Raw genomic sequence first — 24,594 nt, forward strand, 5'->3', positions numbered from 1 at the left:
TGTCTACACCGAGGGCCTGCCGGGGAAGGGCCCGCCCCAGCCATGCCCACAGGGTCCACTCATGTGTGGGGGGCCCAGTGGAGAACAAGTATACAGGGCCCTCGTTCAGAAATGATTAAGAATTTCAAGACAGCAACATCAGAGCACTAAGCAAAACATGGGGCCCTTCTAAGTATGGGCCCCTGGGTGACTGCACGGGTTACACACACATGAAGTTGACCCGGCATCCATACCCCAGTGCGAAACTCAGTGCCTGGCCCAGAGAGGACATTTGTCCTCTCCTTCCTTCCCCTCCCTCTCTCCCTCCCCCTCCTCCTCCCTCCCTCCCTCTTTTATTCACTCATTCCCTCTCTCCTGCCCTGCCCTTCCCTCCCTTACCGGACAGTTGTTTATCAGGGAACCCATGGAAATCAGACAGAGGTCTAATATAGGGACCCAAGCTTCTTGCAGTTCATTCCAGTGGCTGAGACAGAAAGCTACTGAGTAGACAAGCAGAACATACATTGTATCAGATGGCAATCAGTGTGTTGGAAGAAGAGAAGGCAGGGCAGGGTCCAGGGTGGAATGGTGACTATGGACAGGGTGGTCAGGAAAGACTTTATGGAGAAGGTGGCCAGCAAGGAGGCTGACGGGGGCGGGGGTGGGGGGGTTCGGTGGACACCGGAGGAAGGGCAAAGGCAGGGTGGCCACGCCCAAGGATCTGTAGGCTCAGTGAGGACTGTGGTCTGTGTCTGAGTGCGATGGGGGCCACAGGAGGATTTTGATGGAGAGGTCACATCTGAATCATTTAACACTCCCTCTGGCCATTGTGTGGGAAAAGACTGAAGAGGTGCAAGGGGGGAAATGGGACATCCCTAGGGCAGTAAGAGATGGTGATAGCTGTGAGGCATGGAGAAATGGAGACAGAGATGATAGGATTCACTATTGGGCCAGGTTTGGGGTCCTGAGAAGAGTGTAAAATGCTGTCCAGAGCTTTGACCAGAGCAGCAGGAGAGCTGGGGTGCCCTGTGCTGAGATGGACAAGGTCCAGGGTGAGCTGGAGTGGTGGTGAAAATCAGAGCTTGTTTCTGGATACATGAGGCATCCGTGTGGAAGAAGCAGTTAGTCACGTGGTCCAGAGCTGGGGGTGTTCCAGCTCCTCCAGTGTGCAGGGTGGCCAAGTCTGCAACGTAACACAATACATGCAATTTGCTCCTGGGGCAGAAGTCCCTGAGTGCAGAGGACAGAAAATCAACTCCACATACATGGGTTGGTATCAGGTGACTGGCTCAGCCCAGGCTCTCAATGCTGCTCTCTCTTTAGGGACTGTCATAGTCTCAGATCAGACAGACAGACAGCACCATTCAGAAAACATCTGGTTTATTAGGATTAGCTGTGGCATACATTGGTTCCTTTAATAGTTCTAAACTGATACACTTTTCCCCACTAAAAGCACATGTAGGGGTATGTCAAGCTGCAGTGATAATAGCAAACAGGTTAATTGCTTGGAAAATCATTGTGATCCTAACGGGTTTATGTCAGTGTGGTGAGAGAAAGAAAAGGTAGCTCGGGGCCTTGACGTGGGATGCTGCACCGAGCCAAGTGGGTGTTTAGAGCACCCTTTTGGGCTCTTGCCTTGAGCCCCAGTGCCTCCCAGAAGCTGAGGGGGAAGCTGGGGTTGCTGCTGGGCGGTAAGGAGGCTGCCCATCCATCCCCCATCCCTGCACAGGAATGGGGCCCCTTTGGGGTTGGGACTCCCACTGACTGCAGGTGGCATCTTTGCCTAGCATGAAACCCCTTTCTGTATGGACCAGCATGACCTCTGGGTTACAGGGGAAGGTGCTTGGGCCTAGTTTCCCGATGTATCCGTCCCCCTAGATGGCTTTGGATCAGCTGTGTCTCTGGGGTCCCCTCCCTGGCTGGCCTTTGCCCTCCTCTCACCTTTCCACGGCCAGGCTGTGTGTGACCTAGCTTCCCTTCCAAACCCAGCTCTTCTGTTCCACTGCCATGGCACAACTTTGAAGCTCTGGATATCAACACTGAGCCATCAACTTTGAGTATGAACTCAAATGGAGACTCGCGCAGTTTTCCTGGTGTACCTCAGGTAAAACTCCAGACACAAGTGATGTCTGGCTCTTGAGCTTTTTCCTTATTCAGCAGGTAGACGTGACATGGTTCTATCCTGTCCCCTCTTCTAGATTAAGAATCAGTCCCAGTTTCAAATACTTTTTTCTTTTTAACATAGGCAATTCTTTAAACAGATTTGTAAGTGCGACTAAATATGTCTCTAAATAAGAGCTCTCATATAAATTCATGCATCCAAAAGATTCCTGGTCAAACCATGTGCCTGATATTTAATTTGGGAAATGGCATTGCCATCACATGCTTCTGGGAGAGGTGGGGTGTGGGTAGGGTGGGTGGGAGGTGTACTGTGTTTCCTTGAAAATAAGACCTAGCCAGACAATCAGCACTAATGCGTCTTTTGGAGCAAAAATTAATTAAGACCCAGTCTTATTTTACTATAATATAAGACCGGGTCTTATATAATATAAGACCGGGTCTTATATTAATTTTTGCTCCAAAAGACGCATTAGAGCTGATTGTCTGGCTAGGTCTTATTTTCGGGGAAACACGGGAGGGCTTTGTGTGACCTGAACTATAAAAGCTCCAGCGAGAATTTCAGGTCTGGGCTCATGGATGTCTTGCGGGTTTGGGAATTTGCAGTGTAGTTTTTGCTTTTCCTTAGCTGAGGAGCACCAACATTCAAACAGCTGCCAGCTGAACATGAGCCAACGTTCTTTTAGTGCATTTCTTACGTTTTTCCTCCCTCAAAGAGAAGCCAGAGAAATAAGGTGGGGCAATGGAAGCTGCTCTCTGTGGAGACCTGGGCGCTGCCCAGGGGGTGAGTGCCTGGGAGCTTCATCTCACAAACCTGGGCCCTTTGGTAAGCATGACTGGGCTGGCCGTTGGAGGGGGACCAATTCCAGCTCTGACATGGTATGGGCCGGTCCCTGGAGGGAGGGTGGAGGGGCTGCCCTCTCTGGGGCCAAGAAAAAACCCCCGAAGATCACGGTATGGGTGAGGGGCCGCAGTTTTGCTGCTGGAGGAAGAGGGGTGGGAGCCCCAACTGCTGGAGTCAGAGGCTCTGTCAGGGGAGGAGTCACCTCTTCTGCAGCCTGGGGCTCCTGCCTGCACTTTCCATGGGGTTCCAGCAGCTCTGCCACCCCCACCCTTTCCTGCCCCCTGCCATGGTCATAGTTGCACTAAGGAGCCTAATGAGGTCACAGTAAGCCCTGCTGAGAATGAAGGTTTTCCAGTGCTGACTGGTGATCCCTGTTTATTGCTGGCAGTAAGTGAGGGCCACAGGTTGGCACTTGAAAAATGCTGGTCAGGCACTGCGGGGCCTTGGCTGGGAAAGGCCCTGTCAGCCAGCCTCACCTGCCCACCCTGCTGTGGCCTCGGGGCTGCAGGGCCACGGAGCTGGGACTCCCTTGTCCTGCCACCAGAGGTGGCTGTGTTACCAGCACTGAGCTCCCAGGGTAGCTGTGGGCCCAGGCAGGCAGGGACCAGGGACAAGCCTGCCACTGCCACTGCTGGCACTCCGGGCCCTGCCTCCTGGGGTCTGTGCCTTGGCTCAGGGTCCCTGGCTAGTTTGCCTCATTCCTGTGCAGAGACATCAGGCTCTTGTGCCTGCAAGCCCCCTTGGTCCCACCCACCCAAATAGCTTTAGAATACATGTTTCATATTAGACATTTCCTCTTCAATACAACCATCTGTCATAATGTCAGGTAAAATGAGTCAAGCAAGGAATAGCAGCCCCTGAATACAGTTCTTAGTGGGTAGCTTCAGGTTCCCTGGTGGGAATGAAGGGGGAGTAGGAGCTCCTGCCAACTTCTCTCTCTGGGCTAACCCTGTTCCCCAAAAGCCCGGCTCCCACTGACAAGGAGCTGACATGGCGCACGGGTGACCATGCATTCTGAAGAAGTGCCAGGCATTTTCTGTGCCTCATAGGGCGTGAGTCTGCCCAGCAAGCTGATGCCAGCCATCCCAATCCCACCACTGTCAGAGAGAAGCCACAGAGAGAGGTGGGGGGGTGGGGCGGGGCTGAGACTGGAGGGGCAGGCAGGAGGGGGCGTCCTCCAATTATTGCAGTCAGGTGTCTTGGAACACCAGGAATTCCTGGGACCCTTGCAGGAGCTAGGAGAGACATACTCCGTCTCTGGAAAACTGCCTTTGACCATTTTCTGTCTTAGTGTCTACCCTTTAAGGAAGATCCAGTGACAGACAGCCTAACATATGACAAGAATGTCTTTTTTTCTTTAGTAAGTTATATTAAGGATTCCTCCAATTTATGAATTTTTTTTTGTTTTGTTTGTTTTTTGTGTTTTTTTTTTTTGCAAGCCACATCTGAGAAGCCAGCTTCTGCCCTTCCTCTGCCCACTTCCCCAACTGTGGGACAGCTGACTGGACAGTGCCCTCAGGGTGGGGACCCTGTTCTCGCTGCCGCTGTCCTTTGAGAGATCCACATGTTTATTTCATGGAAGACAGAGTTGGTTACTTCAGGAAGCTCTTTGTGGAGAACGTGGTAGGCACCTTCATAAATCTGCAATTAGGAGAGACAGGAAATCAGGGCTACAGGAAGTGACAGGTGCAGGGAAGGAGGCCACGGGCAGCAGATGGACAGTCACACTCTCTCCATGTCCCCAGGACTCCTGTCTTTATGGTACCAATGCCTTTTGATTAGATGATGGTTCAAATAAATTAAAATGTCTCAAGGTGTTCTAGCAGTTACTTTCTTAAATCAACACATACCTTCCCTTTATTCCACTTCTCTCTCCAGCTGTGGACCTGGTCTCTGCCTCCATCTCAAAATGTGATTTCCATTCAGTCTTCACTTCCTTGCCTTTCACTTGGACCTCAGCTGATCCCAGTCTACTTTCACTCCCATCAACCCACAGCAACTGTTCTTGGTACAGGCTCCAATGACCTTCAGTCAGCGTAGCCAAGGAACACTTGTGCTCTCATATTATTTGACTTCTCAGCAACATTCAAAAGCTGTTAACCTTCTAGAAACACTTTCCTCTTGTAATTTCTTTCCATTCTTTCCCCAAATTTCCAATGAACTCTCTAGCAGGTATCTCAAAATGGAGCTCTCATTCCGCCTGTGTCACCCATCTCAAGGTGGGATGTCATAGACTCCGCACGTGTTTAGGCCCCAGCTCAGGATTCATCCTTAATCACTTGATCTCACTCCCTACTGTCACTCTCTCTCCAGGTCCTGCCAGGCTGTCCCCTGCCTTTGCTGCTACCACCCCAGACCAAGCCCATTTTCTTGGCCTGAGTGACAACACCATCTTCCCACCTGGTGTCCCTGTCTCTTCTCTTGTCTCCACTTGGCAGTTGGGAGGTACTTTGAGAACTGGAGTCAGACAGAGCATGTTGCTCTCCAGCTCAGAACACTCTGGTGGCTTCTTCATCGAACTCAGAAAAAAGCCCAGACTCCTCCTCTGCTGCCAGTCCCCTCCCATCACACATCACTTTCACCCTGCTCAGTGCACTCCTACTGCACTGGTCTCCTTCTGGTTGTTTGTATACACCAAGATCTTTGCACCTCTGGTCTTCGAACTTGCTTTTCCCTCAGTCTGGAATGTTCTTCCACCACTATAGTCACTGTCAGTTTTCGGATTTGCCTGTCTATCTGAAGTAGGTGCTTTACCCCCTTTCTGGTCCCCCTGTCCCCACCCTCTGCTTAATTTCCCTCAGGGCACTGACCCTCTCCATCATGGTCATTCTGTCTGGTTGTTGGTTGCTCATCCCATTAGGACATAGACTGCTTGGGGAAGTTGGGACTTTGCCTGTCTTGTTCTCTGGGTCTGGCACAAAGTTAATGCTCAATAAACACTTGGATTAAAGAAGAAACGAATGAATGGAGAGTGAATGAACAAATGAAAGCTGTGCATGGCCTTCTTTTGTAGGGTCACCAAGGTTCCATGCTGGTAAAGGGCATGATCTGTGAGGTACCTTCACACATACTGCAAAATGCACAGGATGTTTTATATTCTCCAGCATTAATAAGAGCCATTTTTCCTTTTCATTTTTCTCCTTCTTTCTGTTTATCCATGAGTCTATATCTGGAAGTTGGTGTGGGCCAGGGTCTGCAATTCATAATAGTGTGAGGGGACCACTTGACAGTTTGCAAAGACATGGGTCTTTTCAGCACAGTGAGGAATGGAGAGGAACAGTGTGCTTGGGTCAGAGGGTGTGAGTTTGAATCCTGACCCCACCACTCAGTAAGTGTGGAATCTATAGTGAGTTGCCTGCTCTCATTATAACTTAGCAGGAAATGGCCCTGGACTCAGGGCTTCCATGTGTTCACTGCACAGGCCATAGTGGAATAGTCTGAGGACACACTCATTCATCAGTGCATTGGGGCTGTGGTCTGCCCAACTGACCACAGAGAGCCACCTTCAGGGTCAACTCTCACCTGACAGGTACACAGTAGGTACTTCTCCTCCTTCCCATACCCCCACTTGGGGCTCTTCCCCGTTCAATCAGACAAACAAAAACAGGAATGTCTGGACCCCAAAACCACATTTTCCATCTGAAAGGCCCTTCAAGTTAGTCCCTTGTGGTCTGTGTGTCTGACAGGCCCTGTGGTTAAGTCACAGGTCCCATCCCCTTATGAGACACGCTCTTGCTGATTCCCTTGAAGACCAGACCCTGCCATGTTCCACTGTACGGTGTACTCACAGCCCCTGGTGGTGGCAGCTGGTCTTGAGCTGCTGGTGGTGGTGCAGAAAACCAACCCATAAGGAGACTGGGCAGCCAAACACCCTTGGACCTTGGACATGGCAAAGCGGGCGACAAGCCCTTGGAGACCTTCTTTGCCCAGTGCCCAGTTGCAAGGTTTTTTTTCTTGACCAGACATCTTCTGAGTGTTCGCTCTTTTCTTCTCAAGGTTGTTCATGCGAACAATCGGCTAATGGCTTGTGTGCTTGCTTAAATTAACAGCTACCTCCTATTCCTGGTACTTATTTCCCAATGGAGCCAGGTTGGCCCCATCCCGAGATACCTCTCCTGGGGGTGGCCCTGGAGGATCTGGGCAGATGTGCCCAAAGGGACGCCACCGTCCCTTCCTTGGGGAAGTGAGAGAGAGCAGCTGCTCACCTTGAGTGTCTTGTCCTGACTCTTGGCAGACTCCATGAGCAAATAGGCCCCTTTGCTGTCGCACAGGCGGTCAGCAGAGCCCTGGAGCAGCAGGAAAGGCAAAGTGAGCTTGGAGAGGGCCCGCTCCACCCGCGAGACGGCATTGAGCAGCTGGATGCCGAAGCACACCTTCAGTCCTGCCCGGCAGATGAGGGGGTCCGTGTTGTAAAGGTCCACCTGGAGGTAAAAGAGAGAGGCTTCTACCAGTTCATGAGAAGGGGATTCCCCTAGTTCCTGTTAGTTCTTTCTTCTGCTCTGGCCTGAAGAGCTGATTCCAGTCAATCAGCTTGGTCTCGGGCACAGGTGCCCAGAGCCAACAGTGTGGCCGGCTTTCCTATGATTGCAGTACTTTCAATGCCTCTCTTCATAGACTTTGTTTATTCCACATTCATAACATATACCTGTAGACATTTCACATATTAATTTATATATATTTTTATATAGGTAGCATTGTATTGTTCACTTTGATTATTTCACCCAAGACGAGCTCTGAAGATGTTTTGGTGTTAGTTTGTATGGATTTTGTCTTCTCTATCTTCCCTGACTTAGAGTCTACCTGGTAGAAGTGGGTGAGAGGCACACACAAAATGCAGGGGCAATGGGATCCATGGTAGAAGGCGTGGGGCTGGCTTGAGGAATCCCTGAGGCACTTTGGCAGAGTACCACCCTACGAGCCTCAGGAGAAGCAAAGTCCAGGGCAGTTCTGCGCTGGGGTGGGCTCCAGCTTCCCTATCCTCTGGGCTGCAGAAGGCTGCCTGCCACCCTGACAGGGATGCCTGCTGCCTCTCTAGGGGATATGCCCAGAGGCTGGGTCCTCCCTTCTCAATCATCAGACTGCCCAGGACATAACTCTGAATCTCTCTCTGCTTATGGCTCACAATCTGACCCAGCCTTTCATGGGGCTACCCTGACATCCTGTCCTTGTTCTTCCTGGCTTCACTTCCTGGCCTCTAAAGGGAGAGTGAGTTGCCGGCTCACTGTGGCCCCAGATGGGGCACTAGCCCCACAAAATCTGGGTTAGAAGTCTCTAGAACTCTCTCAGGCCTATATGTGGAGGTGTGAGGCCATAACACCTGTTCTCTCATTTCCCTCATCTTTGCCAGTGGTTCTTGACTGGCTGGAGAAGTGCCACATGGTGTCAGTACTGATAAGGGAGCAGAAGGGCCACGGGGTTGAAAAGTGCAGGGACAGCTAGAAGGAAATCTGTTTCTAGCTGCCCGTGAGGCTGGCAGTGTCCACTGTGTTCCAACCTGATTCTCCAAAAGCAGGGGCTATACTTCTTTTCTGTTACCATCCAGAATTTTGGGCCTAGTCTGGAATTTTGGACCCATGCCAAGAGGGGACAGGCTGTTCTGGGTCACCCCTGCCATCCCTGATTCCTCCCACGCTGGGCACCAAGCAGGCAAAGCAGATCATTTGTGAAAAGCCACCTGAGATAGATTAGCCACTTCTTGCAGCCGAGTTGAAGTAAATCCTGCAGAGCCAGGCCATCTGTTTGGGGGCTAAGAGGGGAAGAGACTGGCAGGGGCAGTGCATGGGTCTGCATATCCAGGGTCTGCAAGGAGCTTTGTTTGGAAAGGGAGCGCTGGGCTTAGAGTCTGTTGAGAACTGAGGCTAACAGAAAGCAATCGCACCGGTAGTGCCACTGACCAGACATGTACTTTGTGCCCAGCATGGTGCCAGGGCATCACGTGCAAGATCTTGTTTAGCGAAAAGAAATCAGAACAGCTAACATTTCTGAGATCTTTCTTCCTATGTGCATGCTCCAAGTGTTTAGCCTGGTTAATCTTCATAACCTTCATAAGTACCCTGTTTGAGAAATGGCTCTCATTATTCCTGTTTTGCAGAGAAGGAACCTACGTGTTATTCGTTACCCAGTTCCTGTTCTCCCCTACAGAACCTTGGATGTTTCATTTGGAACACAGCCACCCAGAATAAAGACTACATTTCCCAGCCTCCCTTGCAGTTAGGTATGGTCATATGACCATAGTTAGCCAATGGAAAGTGAGCAGTAGTGCTGTGAGCACCCTCTAGTCAAGGCTTGTCTTCTTTTCCTCCTCCCACTTACCAGAACACTGGCAGAGTAGAAAGGTAGTTGGGGCCTCAGGGACAAGGACTGAATCCCAGAAACAGCGAGCAACAAGATGAATTGGAGCACGTGGGGCAAGTGACACTGAGAAGTCACCGTGCAGAGAAATAAGCTTCTTTCTGCAGGCTGGCAGCCCTGCTAACAGCACTCCATTCGATGCTGCTGGGTCCTGGCTGCAGGGGACATGTCCTTATGAGTGCACAGGGCCAGAGCCCACTTGACCACCTTCTTTCTGAAGCCTCGTGCCAGCTTGCCCTGCTGACCTGAAACATCCTGGCCAGAATAGGCCCCTTGGGGAGTCTGCTCTTGGGTTTAACTGCTCTGATGGCCCAAGTGGCTTCCTGCTTTTGGCTTCATTTTCTACATCTTGATCATGCAGGCCCTATTTACACAATGGCCATTTCTGGGCCTGGGAAAGGAGCCACCAGATGTGTCGGGGAAAGGGCAGGCCCCTGGTGTGAGCCACAGCCAGGGTAGGAGGCAAGGGACAGAGGAAAAGTGGGTTATAGAGCAAAGAGGAGGGCCACACCTCAAGGGGAAACTGAGGCTCAAAGGGCCCAAACCTTCCCCTCAAGTAACCGTTCTGGCCCAGTCACAGCAGACTTTGCTTTTTTGAGAGCTTAAGATCTAAATCCATACAAAGTCCTCATTGCAGGGTGAGAACATCGCCTGTTTCCCCAGGAAAGAGAAGGACAGGGCTCTTCTTTCTAGACCAATCCCAAGCCCAGAGTACTTGTCAACAGAATAAGCCCATTCAAAATCAAAGGTGAAAAAGTCAGTCCCAAAAGATGACTTCCTGTACGATTCCATTTCTACAACATTCTTGAAGTGACAAAATTAGAGAAAAGGAAACTAGAAGCATGGCTGTTAAGGATGGGGCAGGAAGAAGTGAGTGTGCTATACAAGGGCAACATGAGGGATATTTTTGGTGACAGGATGTTCTGTGGATTGATTGTACTGATGTCAATTTCCTGGTTGTGATATTGTCCTGTAGTTTTGTAAGATGTCAGCGTTGGGGGGAACTGGGTAAAGGGTCTATGGGATTGCTCTGTATTATTTCTCACAACTAAATGTGAAACACAATTATTTCAAAACAAAAAGTTTAATTAAAAAACACAAAGCCCAGTTTTTGTCACTATCTCTTATACCCTCCTCCCCCTGTTTTTTTGGCTCACAACTGTTCCTGCCAGCTAAGAACAGTGTCTGCTGGGGACACGTTAAACAGAGGCTGTGGGTCCAGGTCCAAGTGACCACATCTTTGCTGCAGATGACTGACCTATGGATGAGACTTCAAGTCTTTTTTCTTGGGGATGGGGTGGTTTCTTGACAGTATGAGACCAGAGTAGTGAGGAGAAACTAACAATGATCTTGGCAAGACTCTTCTCTCTGAGACTCAGTTTGCTGGTTTGTGGGATGGTGATAGTGGAAGTGCCTTAGAGGACACTAGGGAAATTCAATGAGATGATGTGGCCACAATGCCAAGCCCAGGCAGGGTCTGGCCCCACAACAAGGGTGATGATGTGTGGGTTGCTTCTGAATCTGACACTGGGAACGAGGGGAGGAAAGCCACTCCACATCGGAGGCCTCTCTGCCTCAGAGAACTCAAGCCGCATGACCTTAGTGAGGCTCTACCCCTTTCTGGGCCTCAGTTTTCCCACTGAGGGGACCTTGAAGATTCCTTTTAAGTTTTAAGTTTCACAGGCTGTGAGTATTTTCCTGGCCTCTTGTGAATCTTTTAGCAATCCTCTAGTACCTTCCCTATTTTCTGGGGCTATGAGAGCTCTCAGCAAGATTGAACTTGATAGCCAACTAGGACTTCTGACTTTTGAACACTGTCTCTCTCTGTGGGGGAGAAACTTTGCCTTAAAGCACAGTAAATATAGCTGTAATGCATGGCTAGGAGTTTTCTTAAACTTCATTGAGCAAAATCTAGGCACCATCCCTACAGTCAAATTGCTTGACCTATTTTTTTAAAATCTGTTCCGTGATGCAATGCAAATTACATTTTAAATTAGGATAATATTTAAAATAACGTACACATTGAGCCCTTAATTCTGTGCCAGGTGCTGTGTTAAGCACTTTACTTGTACTTGCTCATTGACTCTTCATAGGAACCCAAAGTAGGAACTATTATTATTATCACCATTTTACACATGAGAAGAGAGGCTCAGAGAGATTAGGTGACCCACCCAAGGTTACACAGCAAATAAGGGGTGGAGCTAGGATAAAAACCTAGGCAGTCGGATTCCACCATCAGCATTCTTAACCACTTACCACGCTATGCTACCTGTTTAGAAAAGGGAAAGTAAAAGCGAGTCCTATGGACTCACAGGACAGCCAGGAGCTATGGAGGTGGCATTCCTCAGAAAACAAAGGGGTGGGTCCCTGGTGAGGACCATAAACATCTAGGTTTGACAGATAGTGAAATGACTTGGTGGGTCCCACAGGTTGCCACCCTTCACAGACTGCCAAAGGAGATGGGGCACATTTCTGGGCACAGACAGGTATGTGCCCTCCTTACATGATATTGTTTCCCACTTCACATAGAAATACAGTCCAGTGGGCCTAATCTCCTGCAGTTTCCCCTCTGCTACCCACATGTGTCTACAACTGGGTTTTCCTGACCCTCCTTCCCTCCAGTCTCTTCCCTTTTCCTGTGGAAGCCTTATCTTTACACTTGTGCTTTGGAGCCCATTTCAGGACTCCCACCTCCTTCCTCCATTGTTTAGAACTTTCTTAATCCATCCATTTTCATCACAGGGAAATCAGATAGCCTTCTCTGGCATACTGGAGAGAATGTACAACAACCCAAGTGATCTCTGTGAAACCTAGAAACCCATGGGAACCCTACAACGAATGGGTATGTCTTTGCAGAGACAATCTCCTCATTTCCCACCTTTGTTTTGAATGACAGTTAGTTGTGGAAAGCACTTGGATGATAGGAAATCTTCTCCTATGTACTGTGGCGTCCATCTTCCATCTCAAGTGGCTTTTCCAGCTCCTTACTCTTAGACTAACTAACATCTACTCCTCTTTTGGGTCTCAGCTCAGACTTGACCCCTTCAGGGACTCCCCAGGCTCCTGTGGTTAGCAGTCCTTCTCTGGCCTTGCACTCACCCTGGTCTTCAACCAGGTGTTTGTGTACCTCTTTCCCCACTGCAGTGTCGGCCCAGGGGGCAGGGCTTTGTCTGTCCTGCTTTCCCTGTGTCCCAGTATAGGAGGCCCTCCGTAAATATTGGCTGAATGAATGAATGAACCAACCTTTCTTTAACCCAACCCGAGAAGAAGCACCTCTGGGCACTGGGAGCCCTGAGCAAATCATATGGCAGCTGGGAACCTCTACACCGGGCTCACTGGCTGACAGCTGGCAAAGGGGCTCTTCACACTGGGATGACACCCATTGGCCTTAGAGGAAAAGGTCCCTTATTAGTTCATTCAACTAAGAATGACTGGGCACAAAAGAAGAAAAACCCCTAAAGGTCAGCTCTGTGGAGCTGTTTGGTATTGTTTTCCTGTGGCTCACCGGACTATGTTCTCATGAATATCAGGCTTGTGGAATATTCTAAATGCAAATAATAATTTAGCATAGAAATTGGCCTGAATACGGAACATACTGAACACTAGAAACAGTCTTGCCTGGCATGCAAGTGCCTGCTCCCTCTCTTCCTGTGTGCCCTCCTCTTGGGTCTGATCAATTCTCAGCCTAGCACATTGTGCCCAGGTTCTCCCTGGACACCCCTGTCCCTGAGAATCCTCCTGTGCTTCCCACCCACTGCAGGGCCAGGTCCAAACTCTTCCCAAGCCTCGCAAGGCCACATGTGATGGGGCTCCAGCCACCCCTCCACCTCAACACTACTCCCCACCCTTGTACCTGTGGGCCCTCGTGTGGCTATACCCTCAGCTTTGGCTGCCTGTAGAATTTTTCCTTTCTTTGGACACTTAGCTCAGCTGCCTCTTCCTCCAGGAAGCCCCCTGTTCTCCCCAGTGGCACTGTGTGCTATCCCCAGCTCCTGCTGCTTTCAAGGGTTCATCATCTATACCAACAGACTGGGGACTGCCCCTGATGTTTCTAGTTTCCAGAATGCCCCTTTCCCACGCCCTTACTCCTGTCTGCCAGCAATTTCCTGTTCCCCTTTAAGGCTCAGTTCAAGTGTTCCCTCTCATTGACAGGGGCCCAGACACTGTTAGTGAAATTCATGCCTTTCTCTCCATGGCTCCTGCATCTTTGCAAATGTTACTTTAAAAGCAGCTGTGATAACAACAGCTCCCATCTACCTAGTATCTATGCTGTACCAGGCTGCAGCCTGGCCCCCCAAGGGACCGCAGGATTAGTGAACTGAGTATGGTTTCCAAGGTCACACTGTGGCACAAAGAGACAGAACTGGAGAGCTGGGTCTAAACTCAGGCCTTTTTGCTCTTCCCACTGAGCCCTCTGCCTTTTTGTCTTCTGTAACAGAAACATTGATGTGCCTCTCTCTCCCTGTGATTGTGACCTCAGAAGACAGGGTAACTTATTGGGTATCCCCAGCCTCCAGTTCAGGACCTGGCCCAAAGTGGGAGCTCCACGCAAGTTTGTTGATTTGACATGCCGCCTGCAGGATGGCAGAGGGGATATAAGGGCCCTGCCTGACTTGACAGAAAGTCTCCCTGGCTCAGTTGAGCCAAGCAAATCCTGTTTACCAGGAGCCTAGTTCCTGCTATGATTGCTGGAGCAAGCACCCAACTTTGGTGGTGGAAATTCCCAAGCGAGACAAGAACTATCAGAAATAAGGGTGCTGCAGTTCCATTTGGATATAAAGAGGATTCATCAGGATTAGCTTATGTGGTTTTAAGCTAATGAATTGCCACTGAATCAAGGGCATGTGAGTTACTGGACAGTTTTTCCCCCAAGAATTACTTTTTGCTATTAAAGCTTGAAGTCCTGGACATCTGGTAGGTCATGGCCCTAGACATGTGGGCACAGGCAGTTTGCACACACCGACCGCAGGGTGCTGGGGCCTCCTTCTGGAGGGCTTGAAGGTCTTTACAACCAGAAGTGAGGCAGAAAGTCAACCTCGCTTGCTCCTTTGGGATGGAGGTCCCTGAAGTGTGACCCTGGACCCAGACATAGTTCGACGACCCAGACTGGTCACCAAGGGAAGAGGAAATCAACCACCACATTGTCTATCCAATCACATTGGCCACAGCCATCTTTACACAAGCCCAGGGATTGAATAAATAAGAGAAACAAGAAAGAATTACTGGGATCTTGCATGACCACTTTCATAACTGCTGGTCACAAACAGCAAGACTGTATGGTCTCAAGTCTTAAAAGTTATTGACAACTAAGGAAATCAGAATAGGGACTAGATCGAGAATAATGATAAGGAATTGTTGCCACTTTTCAAAGTGTGATAACGGCATGAGGTTATATGTGTGAATGTCCCTGTTGGGCAACACATGCTGAAGTATTCAAGAGTTAAGTATCATGGTGTCTGCAACTTACTTTCAAAAGATTCAGCCCAAACAATGTATCCACTTAATGACATTGAATTTGGCAATAATTTTTAATATGACATCAAAAGTTTAGGTAATAAGAGAAAAAAATAGATAAATTGGATTACATCAAAATGAAAACCTTTTGCAAATCAAAGAATACTACCAATGAAGTGAAAAAGCACCCAATAGAATGGGAGAAAATATTTCCAAATCATCTATTTCACAAGGAGTTAATGTCACAATATATAAAGAACTTCCACAACTTAATACAGAAAACCAAATAACCTGCTTAAAAAATGGACAAAGTACTTGATGGACATTTCTCCAAAGAAGATGTATAAATAACCAATAAGCACATGAAAAGATGCTCAACATCAGTCATAATTAGGAAAATACAAATCAAAACAGTCAGGCAGTCCCACTTCTGAGTATAAACCCAAAAGAATTGAAAACGGTTTTAAAGAGAACATTGCACAACCATGTTCACAGCGGCATTATTCACAATAGCCAAGAGGTGTCATGGATGACTGGACAAACACAATGTGGTATAGTCATACAGTGGAATATTATTTAACCCTAAAAAGGAAGGAAATTCTGACACATGCTGCAACATGGATGAACCCAGAGGATATTATGCTGAGTGAAGTAAGTCAGATAAAAAAGGACACCTACTGTATGATGCCACTTATATGAGAGTCCTAGAATAGTCAAATCCATAGAGACAGAAAGCAGGATGGTGGTACCAGAAGCCGGGGTACAGGGCATGGGGAGTTAGAGTTTACCGGGCACTAACTAGTTTCACTCTGGGAAGATGAAGAAGTTTTGGAGATGGATGGTGGTGACGGGTGTACAACAATGTGGATGTGCTTAATGCCACTGAACTACATGCTTAAAAAGGCTTAAGATGGAAGATTTTATGTTCTGTATATCTTAGCAAAATACATTTTAAAAAGATTTAAAATCTATATCCATATTAATATTTTCATATTTTAGCATAGATAAGAAAGTACGGCAGAATGTTTCCAATTGGTGGTGATTCTTGGGGAGGACTATATGGGTGTGTGTTGCACCATCTTGGCAACTTTTCTGTAGGTTTGAAATTTTCCATAATTAAATTGGAGGGAAAAACCGATGACTGACTTTGCCCTCTCCTTTCCCCACAAGCTTGGTTTTCCATTCTTTGTTTTGATTCCCTTTGCTAGTAGAAGCCAAACATCCCTTGGGCAGGCAGGGAGAGCCTGTGGTCAGAGGCCTGTCTGGGGCTGTGTCTGGCTCCACTTATCTAAGCCTTGCCAAGTCAGCTGCATCGGATCCTCATGTAAACGGGGGTTCAATCCAATGGCGTTTTGGATAGGGCTTTGCCAAGGCTGTGCTGCGTTCCTATGTGAGCCCACCTGAGTGTGCAACTTCCTTCTTCGACCACATGAAGGTACTTGGATGAGCTTAGCTTGGCCTGCAGGGCAGGGGAATGCCTCAGGTTGTTTTGGATCTGGCTGGCAGCTGCGACTACCCCTGACAGTCTCTACAGAGTCCCTGGCTTTTCTGCTGCTATTAAAGTCACTGACTTCAGGGACCTGACTGTCCGGTGCTCACTGCTGCTTCTCCCAGAGTTAGCAGGAGGAGGGCTGGGAGCAGGAAACATCTGTAGCAAACAGACCCCACGTTACAGGGTACAAGACCAAGGCAGACCCATTCACCAACTGCCCCTATATGGAGCTATACACACCAAGAAATGTTCTAATGGCTCATTATGTTTTTTAAGGGATTGGTAAATTACAGCTGCCTCAAATAGACAAGTCTTCTTTGGGGAATGCGTGTCAGACAATTACGTTTGTGAACTCATCCTAGAAAAAGTGCTACATACCTCATTGCTGAATATCACTATGGTCACCTTCAAAGTCCTCCCCTTGGGAAGCTATGCACTGATGCCAGCAACTAGTCCACCTTCAAAGCAATTTTGGAACTTTTTTCCTAGAATGGCCATCGAGCTGTCGTCGTATTATTCTTGATGTCCTGAATGTCATCAAAATGTCTTCCTTTCAATATTTCCTTTATCTTTGGGTAAAGAAAGATGTCATTGGGGGCCAGATCAGGTGAGTAGGGAGCGTGTTCCAATACAGTTATTTGTTTACTGGCTAAAAACTCCCTCACAGACAGTGCCTGGTGAAGGGGTACATTGTTGTGATGCAAGAGCCATGAATTGTTGGAGAAAAGTTCAGGTCATCTAACTTTTTCATGCAGCATTTTCAGCACTTCCAAATAGTAAACTTGGTTAACTATTTGTCCAGCTGGTACAAATTCATAATGAATAATCCCTCTGATATCAAAAAAGGTTAGCAACATCATTGCAACAAATTCACGAACTTAATTGTCAGATCTCCTATAAGATATGATTGATGCCGAGTCATAAAATAAAATTGGCTAACCACACTAGGAGTATTGGAAAGTTAATAACCAGTTATTGGAGGGAACTGCTGTGGGAGGCTGTGTCCTGGGGACAGAGTAGAGGCTGGGGCCTATCTTTAGCTGTGGTTATAATTAGTCAAAAGCCTCAGTGTGGCTGAGCTTTCCAAGACCTGGCAGAAGTCTTCTGAGGGCCATGGGTGGAAGGTGGCCTCCTGGCATGTGGGTGGGAAACCTGCAGGGAACCTTGATGCTGGTACATCTGAAACACTGGATGGGGTCTGGAGTGGCATCCACTTATAGAAATGAAATGAACTGGAGTTGGCCACTGCTCGCAGCTGTCACTCTATGGCCAGCCAGCATGATATAAACCAGCCAGGATGCTCCTGGCAGGCATCCCAATGTATTCATAAAGGACAGAGACTTGGGTCTAGAAAACGAAGTGCCCCAGTATATAAACGGAGCATGTCTCCGGTGTAAGATGTGTTCAGAATCACAGCATCTCTTCCTCCCAGCTTCTACCCAGTTCACAGGTCGAAGGATGGAGCTCAGAAAGAAAGCTATGCATTCTGTTTGGAATTGACTGCATGGTCAGCAATGGTGTGGGGGCAGGAGGAGACTCTGAGCAACACCCCTCCTCACCTCTTCCCCCAGGTCCTTCACTGGAGAACTACTGAGAACATTCAAAGTGGGAGGGATTCATCACCTTTCGAGGGTGGAAAGACTACTATGTCAGTACTCCACTGTTCTGACCAGGGACTCTAAACATGTAGACAAACAAAGAATGCCTGGAACAAAGAGTAATAACTTCTTTGTTCCCAGGATTTTAGTGCCAAGAGCACTCGGCTCAGAGCAGAGAGGTCTGGACTCAAATCCTTACTTAGTAGCTGTGTGTCCTTTGGTAAGTGACTTGCCCTGTCTGGGCCCAAGCTTCCATAAATGCAAATACTTATAATAAGACTGCTCTCTCACAGCTGTGGGAGATGGAAGGGCTAGTCTGACACATCATGAAATGGATGGTGTTGCACACTCCAAGGCACTTTTTGCATTACTCCTGGAGGCCACACATGCCAGGAGAATGTGCGTCTGTGGGCTGGCAGCTGTGAAGCGATGCTAGTGAAGGGTTTTGCGCTAACAGTCCTGGGTAGGTTGTGAGAACACTTGCCACAGCAAAGCCCAAAGAAACACCCTGCTTTTGACATTAGAATGGCAGAGCCAGCCTGTTTCCCCAGAGACAGACTTCCAAATCTTCCCACTTCCCAAGAGCCTAGCCCGCAGCCCCCTACTAAGTCTGTGCTCTTTCTCCAAGGGCCAGCAGGCTTTAGTAAGCTTGTTAGACAAACATCTCTTTTCTTTTTGAGGCTTTTATAGCTGCAGGGCTCCATGGGAAATATCTTAGTTAAAGATGTGCCTTAAGACATCCTGATGTTAGATCCTGGGAGGTACGTTTTCTGAGCACATTTCCCTCTGGGTGTTGCTATTTTTAAAGCTAAGCAGAAGGTTCAGAGTGGGGACTGGTGAGGGGCGAATTCTCTCTGCTAAGGAATGGAAACCCTTGCTCCTATTCATTCCAAGGGAGTTCAGTCTTGGGGCTGATCAGCCATCTCCCTCCTTGGGAGTCTCCCCAGAAGGGACATTTATTAGTGTTTCTACAAAATGACCTAATTTACCTAACCAGTCAGAAACCTGATACATGATAGTGTGCAACCAGGGATTCAGGGAGAGGCTGTGTGCTGTGTATTCACACCAGACTCTTCCATGTGTTTAAGGCCTTCAGTGGAATTTTCCACTATTTCAAAAATGAGATTAAAAACTCAGAATTGCTGCTTTTAAACAAAAAAGGTTTGGAATCATTTCATTATCTCTTTTTTTTCTTCCTCTTGGCCTAAGTATTTTCAGGTGGTGAGACAAATGACTCTGATTTGCACCTGTATATTTCCTCTCAGGGATCTCAAAGAGAGATCTCTCTCTCTCTCTGTTAATCTGTTGCTTTCCAAGCATACCTGCTGCAAAAATAATTGCTTTTACTAGAGATTGCACATTCAAGCTGGAGCCAATATGGTGGATGCTGGCAGGTGGACGAGCCCCTACCCCAGACTGACTCCCCTGACAAAGTGAATCTTGCACACAGAGCAGTGGCCCCCAGCCATGGCCTGGCTGCATGGACCAGTAATTATAAAACAGGAAAAAAGAGCTTAATGATCGTAAATACTAGCTGGAAGGAGGCACCCAAGCATGGACTTTTGAACCAAATTGGTTCAAATCCTAGCTCTGCCCTCTGTCTGATTGTGCAACCTTTGACAAGTTATTTAACCTCTGAGTCTCAGTTTCCTCATTTGTGAAATGGGTTTAATGTTGGTTTCATTCATGTCAGGATTAAATGAAACAGCATATGTTTGCCTTTGGTCTTTCTGGGTCCTAAAGTTGTACCTTTTCACCATGTAGATCTGCCTTTTGAAATTACAATTTTTTTCTTCACTCGAATATTCTTTGACCCACCAATTTTGGCTCCAAGATGTGGGTTTGGGAGGCACTGTGGGTTTTTTAAATTAGACTAAATTAAAATTAAAATTGAATGTTGATGACTTGAGTGCATCAGATACCCTTTGGCTCCCCGCAGGCCCCACTGCTCCCTAGAGCCTCTCCCCAGCCAGATTCATAATGAGCTGCTGGCCCGGGAGGCCTGGGAGTTTTGACCTCTCATCAAGAATGTCTCCATCCCCATTAGGGATGATTCACATTTAGTTGCCCACTCTCTAGGTGACTCAGAGGGCCAGAAGGTCAAATTTTATAATGAAGCTAAAGTCCAATTGCTCAAGTCCCAAGGAAACCTAGGAAATCCAGAGCACCCCATTCCATTTTACAGGGTTCTTAGGAAGCCACTGATTTTGTGATTTCAACTTCCTAAAGCAAGACTGGAAACTGAGGCAGAAGAGTGGCAAAATGACTTGCTCAATCCTGAAGATAATTCCAGTGTCTTCCAGATGCCCAGGGTTGCTGCCTGTCCTCTGGCTATAAGTCTGCAGGCGGTTGTTGCTCCCACAGACAGAGCAGGCACTGGGGACCGTACCCACTTACGCTCTCAGACTAGTCCCATCAGTGGGTGATCCAGGCAGGCCCTCTCATCTTGCAAAGCCTCCGTATGCTCATCTGGGGCTTCCGTGCATGGGTAAGCATGCAGCACCCAACTGGCATGGAGCATAAAGGCCCAATCACAGGTAGGTGTAAGTGCTGGCCTTTCACTAAACAGGAGGTGGACTGGTTCACCGGCAGCAGTTTAAGAGACCAACCCCAACCTCTGGGATTTTGGGCTCTGTTCAGATCCACTGTCTTGGGCACACTGTTTGTCTTGACCTGTTGACTATGCTAACCTTAGTACCTGGTCCCAGAAGCGGTGATATTGACCAATGGCACAGCCTCCCAGCTTATCTCCCCCAAAGCCACCTTGCCCCTTCTTTCTAAGCTTCTCTCAGCTGGTTTTGCTTTTATAGAAGGAAGTACCACTCTGCTTAGGGGCTGCAACACATTCCTGGCAGGGCAGTGGATCCTGGGAGATGGGGTGTGTGGGCTACCTCATGATCTGTCCTCAGTTTACCCCTTGACACTTACCTTTTGCCTTACATGTGGTCAAACCAAACTACAGGCTGTTCTGCACTTGTGCTGTCCTTTCTCCACACCAGGGTTCTTTAATCATGCTGTTCGCTCCAGCCGAAGCCTCTTCCTCTGATCCCCCTTCAGCCCAGCACTGCCCCCACAACCAATGAACATAGGACATTTGGCCTGGCCTGAATCCAGTCTTCTGTCCTCTGCTACTCCACCCGTCTTGATCCATGAGGTTGGGTGGGGTTGACACTGTCTCCTTTCCTGGACAAATAACCCAGGCTTGAACAATCAGCCAATAAGAATCAGCCCTAGGATTTTTCTTGGAAAGAGGTGATGACTTTCCACTGGGCTTGCTCATGTAAAGCTTCCAGTGGCCACCTCTACCTCTACTTGCGGAAAGTTTGGTTGGGAATAAAGCCAAACTAGGGTATATGAGACCTGGGGAGAATGGATGGTGAATAAGACTTTTGAGCCCCTGGACCCACCCATGCCTGAAGCTTTTATTTATATGAGGTTGGAAAATTAAGTTTGTGAATTTGTTGCAACAATGTTGCTAACCTTTTTTGATGTCAGAGGGATTATTCATTATGAATTTGTACCAACTGGACAAACAGTTAACCAAATTTACTATTTGGAAGTGCTGAAAAGGCTGCGTGAAAAAGTTAGACGACCTGAACTTTTCTCCAACAATCGTGGCTCTTGCATCACGACAATGTACCAGCTCACACGGCACTGTCTGTGAGGGAGTTTTTAGTCAGTAAACAAATAACTGTATTGGAACACCTTCTCTACTCACCTGATCTGGCCCCCAATGACTTCTTTCTTTACTTGAAGATAAAGGCAATATTGAAAGGAAGACATTTGGATGACATTCAGGACAGCAAGGGTAATACCACGGTAGCTCTGATGGCCATTCTAGAAAAATAGTTCCAAAATTGCTTTGAAGGGTGGACTAGGCATTGGCATCGGTGCACAGCTTCCCAAGGGAAGTACTTTGAAGGTGACTGTAGTGATATTCAGCAATGAGGGATGTAGCACTTTTTCTAGGATGAGTTCGCGAACTTAATGGTCCAACCTTTGTATTCACCAATAAATTTCACTTTTGCTTAAATCACTTTGAGTTAAGTTTCTGTCACTTACAACCAACAGAGACCTGACTGACACACACACAACTTCATCTGGTTAGCTCCTTTGCACATTTAGGGCACAGCTCAGACATCACAACCACCCATCCCTTCCCTTCCAATCCAGAAGCCAGATGGTATCTCATGCATAGTCATATCCCTATCATTTCATTCAGGGTCTCGGCAAAAAAGGCGACAAAATGCCTCAGGCAGAGCTAAATCTCAGATTTCCCACTGGGGCTGCTGCCTTCACTCCCTTCCCAGCCCCAGCCACACACACCCCCTCTGAACCCCCCCCATACCCCCAGCCACTCTTTCACCTCCCAGGTTTTCAGAGACTCTCACCTCTGTCTTATTCCGAGAGAGCACGCTGGCGTCAATTGGTCCCAGGGACATGTTTGGCAGGACAAGGTTGAGAACTTTCGCAGCAAGGACCTAGCCAGGAAGGAAAAACAAGGGTGTGAGTGCAGTGGGATCCGTGCCCAGCTCTGCCCACGGGACAGTTTACAGTAAATTACAGAAAGTGACACCCAAACTGAACATCAGCCAGGTTGGTTTCCCAAGGCTGAGCACCCTGGGACTCTCCCTGCTCTGACTCAGATAGCCTCAAGCTAGTCTGGCTCAGATCCCCCTGGGGAGGGGGTGAGAGGCAGCCACCAGGGCTGACGGAGGGAATGCCATGTCTATTTTTTGTCTGCTCCAGATTCCATGCAGTCACCCTCCCGACAATCACTCATCGGTCACAGTTTTGAATTATTTGCAGGAGCTGCCTAGCTGAGCTCTTGTGCACTAGGCACTTCTTAGGGGATCCTGAAAAAACACAGCAGGAACAGAATCACCTGAGAGTGAAGCCACACCGCTCAGAAGGCCCCAAAGAAACCTGCTTAGATCAGAAAGAGTCTGTTGATCGTTGTGGTTTCTCTTGCAGGGGAACAGAAATAGGTACCAGGCCTGATTAGATGTGTGGCAGAGGGAGCAGGATTCGACTTTATTCCTGGCTGTGCTGCCTCATGCATGTGGATACGAGGGTGAGCATCACGGAGTCTCTTCTGTTTCCTTAGCTGCCAAGGGAGACCCCTGGGTGCAAAAGCACTGGACACACAGTAGGTGCTCAATATATGCTCCTTGAACTTGACCCTGATTCAGGTACAGGCCTTCCTGGCCCAGCCCACCTCATCTCTACTGCTGGATCTGGTGTTTACCCAGGAAAAGTGTGAATGTGGATCTCACACTTCTGCCTGCACAGGGGGACTGTTCTCATTTCTGCACTGTGCACAGACTCTAGGGAACGAAAGATGCTATTTCAAAAGTGACTGTGAAATGCTGAAATTAGAATCACATGGAAGGTAGAAAACAAGGGCTTCTCAGTGCATGCTGAGGGACCACATCCTGCTAAAAAGTGATGGCCCCTTGTTACCCTTGCTGGGGGGTGGGGGCACTAACATCTACAGAGTAGCAATCTTTTGGTGCATTGGGCACAGTCATAGGTGCCAGGTCTTTTAATGTTGACATAAATGCGGTGAGGTGAGTTTGTCCTGATGTAACAGACAGGAAAACAGAGGCTCAGGCCACACCGCGAGGTCAGTTAGCAAGGGGGTGAGGCCACTCTTTCCTTGTATGCCACCGGCCTTCATTATTCACTCTCTCCCCACGTGAATGCCACTGAGAGCCTCACCTTTCCTATGGGTGATCAAGAGCCACAGGCACTGACACTCTCCAAGGTGACACAATTGCTGTACTGCCCAATCTCGCTTTACACTCAGAGTTATAAAACGTTCTATTCCTTGGAACGCACACACCTGATGTAATCTCATGCCGCCAGGGACCAGGCAGGGCTTTGCTCCCAAAAGAACATATGTGCATGCATCTACCGTGGAATTCACATGGTCAACTCTCCATTTTTCAGCACAGGGATGGCCGCGCCCTGCCTCTAAGACTATTGTAGCTCATTGCACCCCAAGGCTGGTGCGCAGGCATGCAAACCCCATGCATATTGATTCTCTGCCATCAATGTGCCCGGCACTAACGCCAAGCTCTGAGCTGACCTGTGACAGTCTAGCACAGAAATATAAGGAAATCCCATGTGGAGAACTAGGTTAGCACTTGAGTCAGCCCACACAGTCTGAAGCCTCATGGGATGGACGTGATCTATTGGGCAGGTACAAGAGGCAAGGTGGGGCTGTGGGCCAGCTCCATGGACAAGTACCAGACCAGAAGGGCTCAGAATTCTGGGGGCTTTACAAAAGGAAAGAACTTAGGGGTTTCTAAACACAGATCAAACGTCTGTGACCTCTAGGAACTAGGGGCTCCTCTGGGAACCTAAATTCAGCAGTTGGTATTTATGCTTTCAAGGGTTAAAATTTTTTAATAAAGAGAAAACACAACAGAAAGAAGTGCACTGTGGGCATGATAGTGTAAGGAGAGTGGACTTTTAGGGACTTATCTCCTCCAGCAACGGTGGCCCAGGGGCACCACTATTAGGAAAAAACTGTATATCCCAAAGTCTGTCAAATAGCATTCAGATATTCTGCTGTTCTTGATGACTCTTGCCCACAGCTCCCTGTGTGGACACAAGGGCTGATGGTTGACTCCACGTGTAACCCTGCCACGCTCAAGAATCGCAGGGTGGCAGTGTGATAGGACCCTGTGCAAACGTCAGTCTCCAGATGTTGTTGCCCAGTTTAGCTTATCTGCCTTCCTGGTCCGACATGG

The 24,594-nt window shown here is 48.4% G+C and overlaps 1 protein-coding gene across 1 annotated transcript in view; it reads right to left on the reverse strand.

The window, feature by feature from the left end:
* Window positions 1-1,342: 1,342 nt before the first annotated feature.
* The window catches only part of MGLL (monoglyceride lipase), a 110,541-nt gene continuing 87,289 nt past the window's right edge, over window positions 1,343-24,594 (reverse strand). Inside the window, exons 4-6 of the mRNA XM_081078908.1 lie at window positions 22,228-22,317; window positions 7,147-7,362; window positions 1,343-4,582 (exon numbers count right to left, since the gene is read on the reverse strand). Coding sequence (XP_080935034.1) covers window positions 4,457-4,582; window positions 7,147-7,362; window positions 22,228-22,317 — 432 coding nt within the window. The 3' untranslated portion in view covers window positions 1,343-4,456. The remainder of the gene's footprint in view (window positions 4,583-7,146; window positions 7,363-22,227; window positions 22,318-24,594) is intronic.

This window comes from Rhinolophus hipposideros, assembly GCF_964194185.1.
Source record: "Rhinolophus hipposideros genome assembly, chromosome: 17".
NCBI classification, from domain to species: domain Eukaryota; kingdom Metazoa; phylum Chordata; class Mammalia; order Chiroptera; family Rhinolophidae; genus Rhinolophus; species Rhinolophus hipposideros.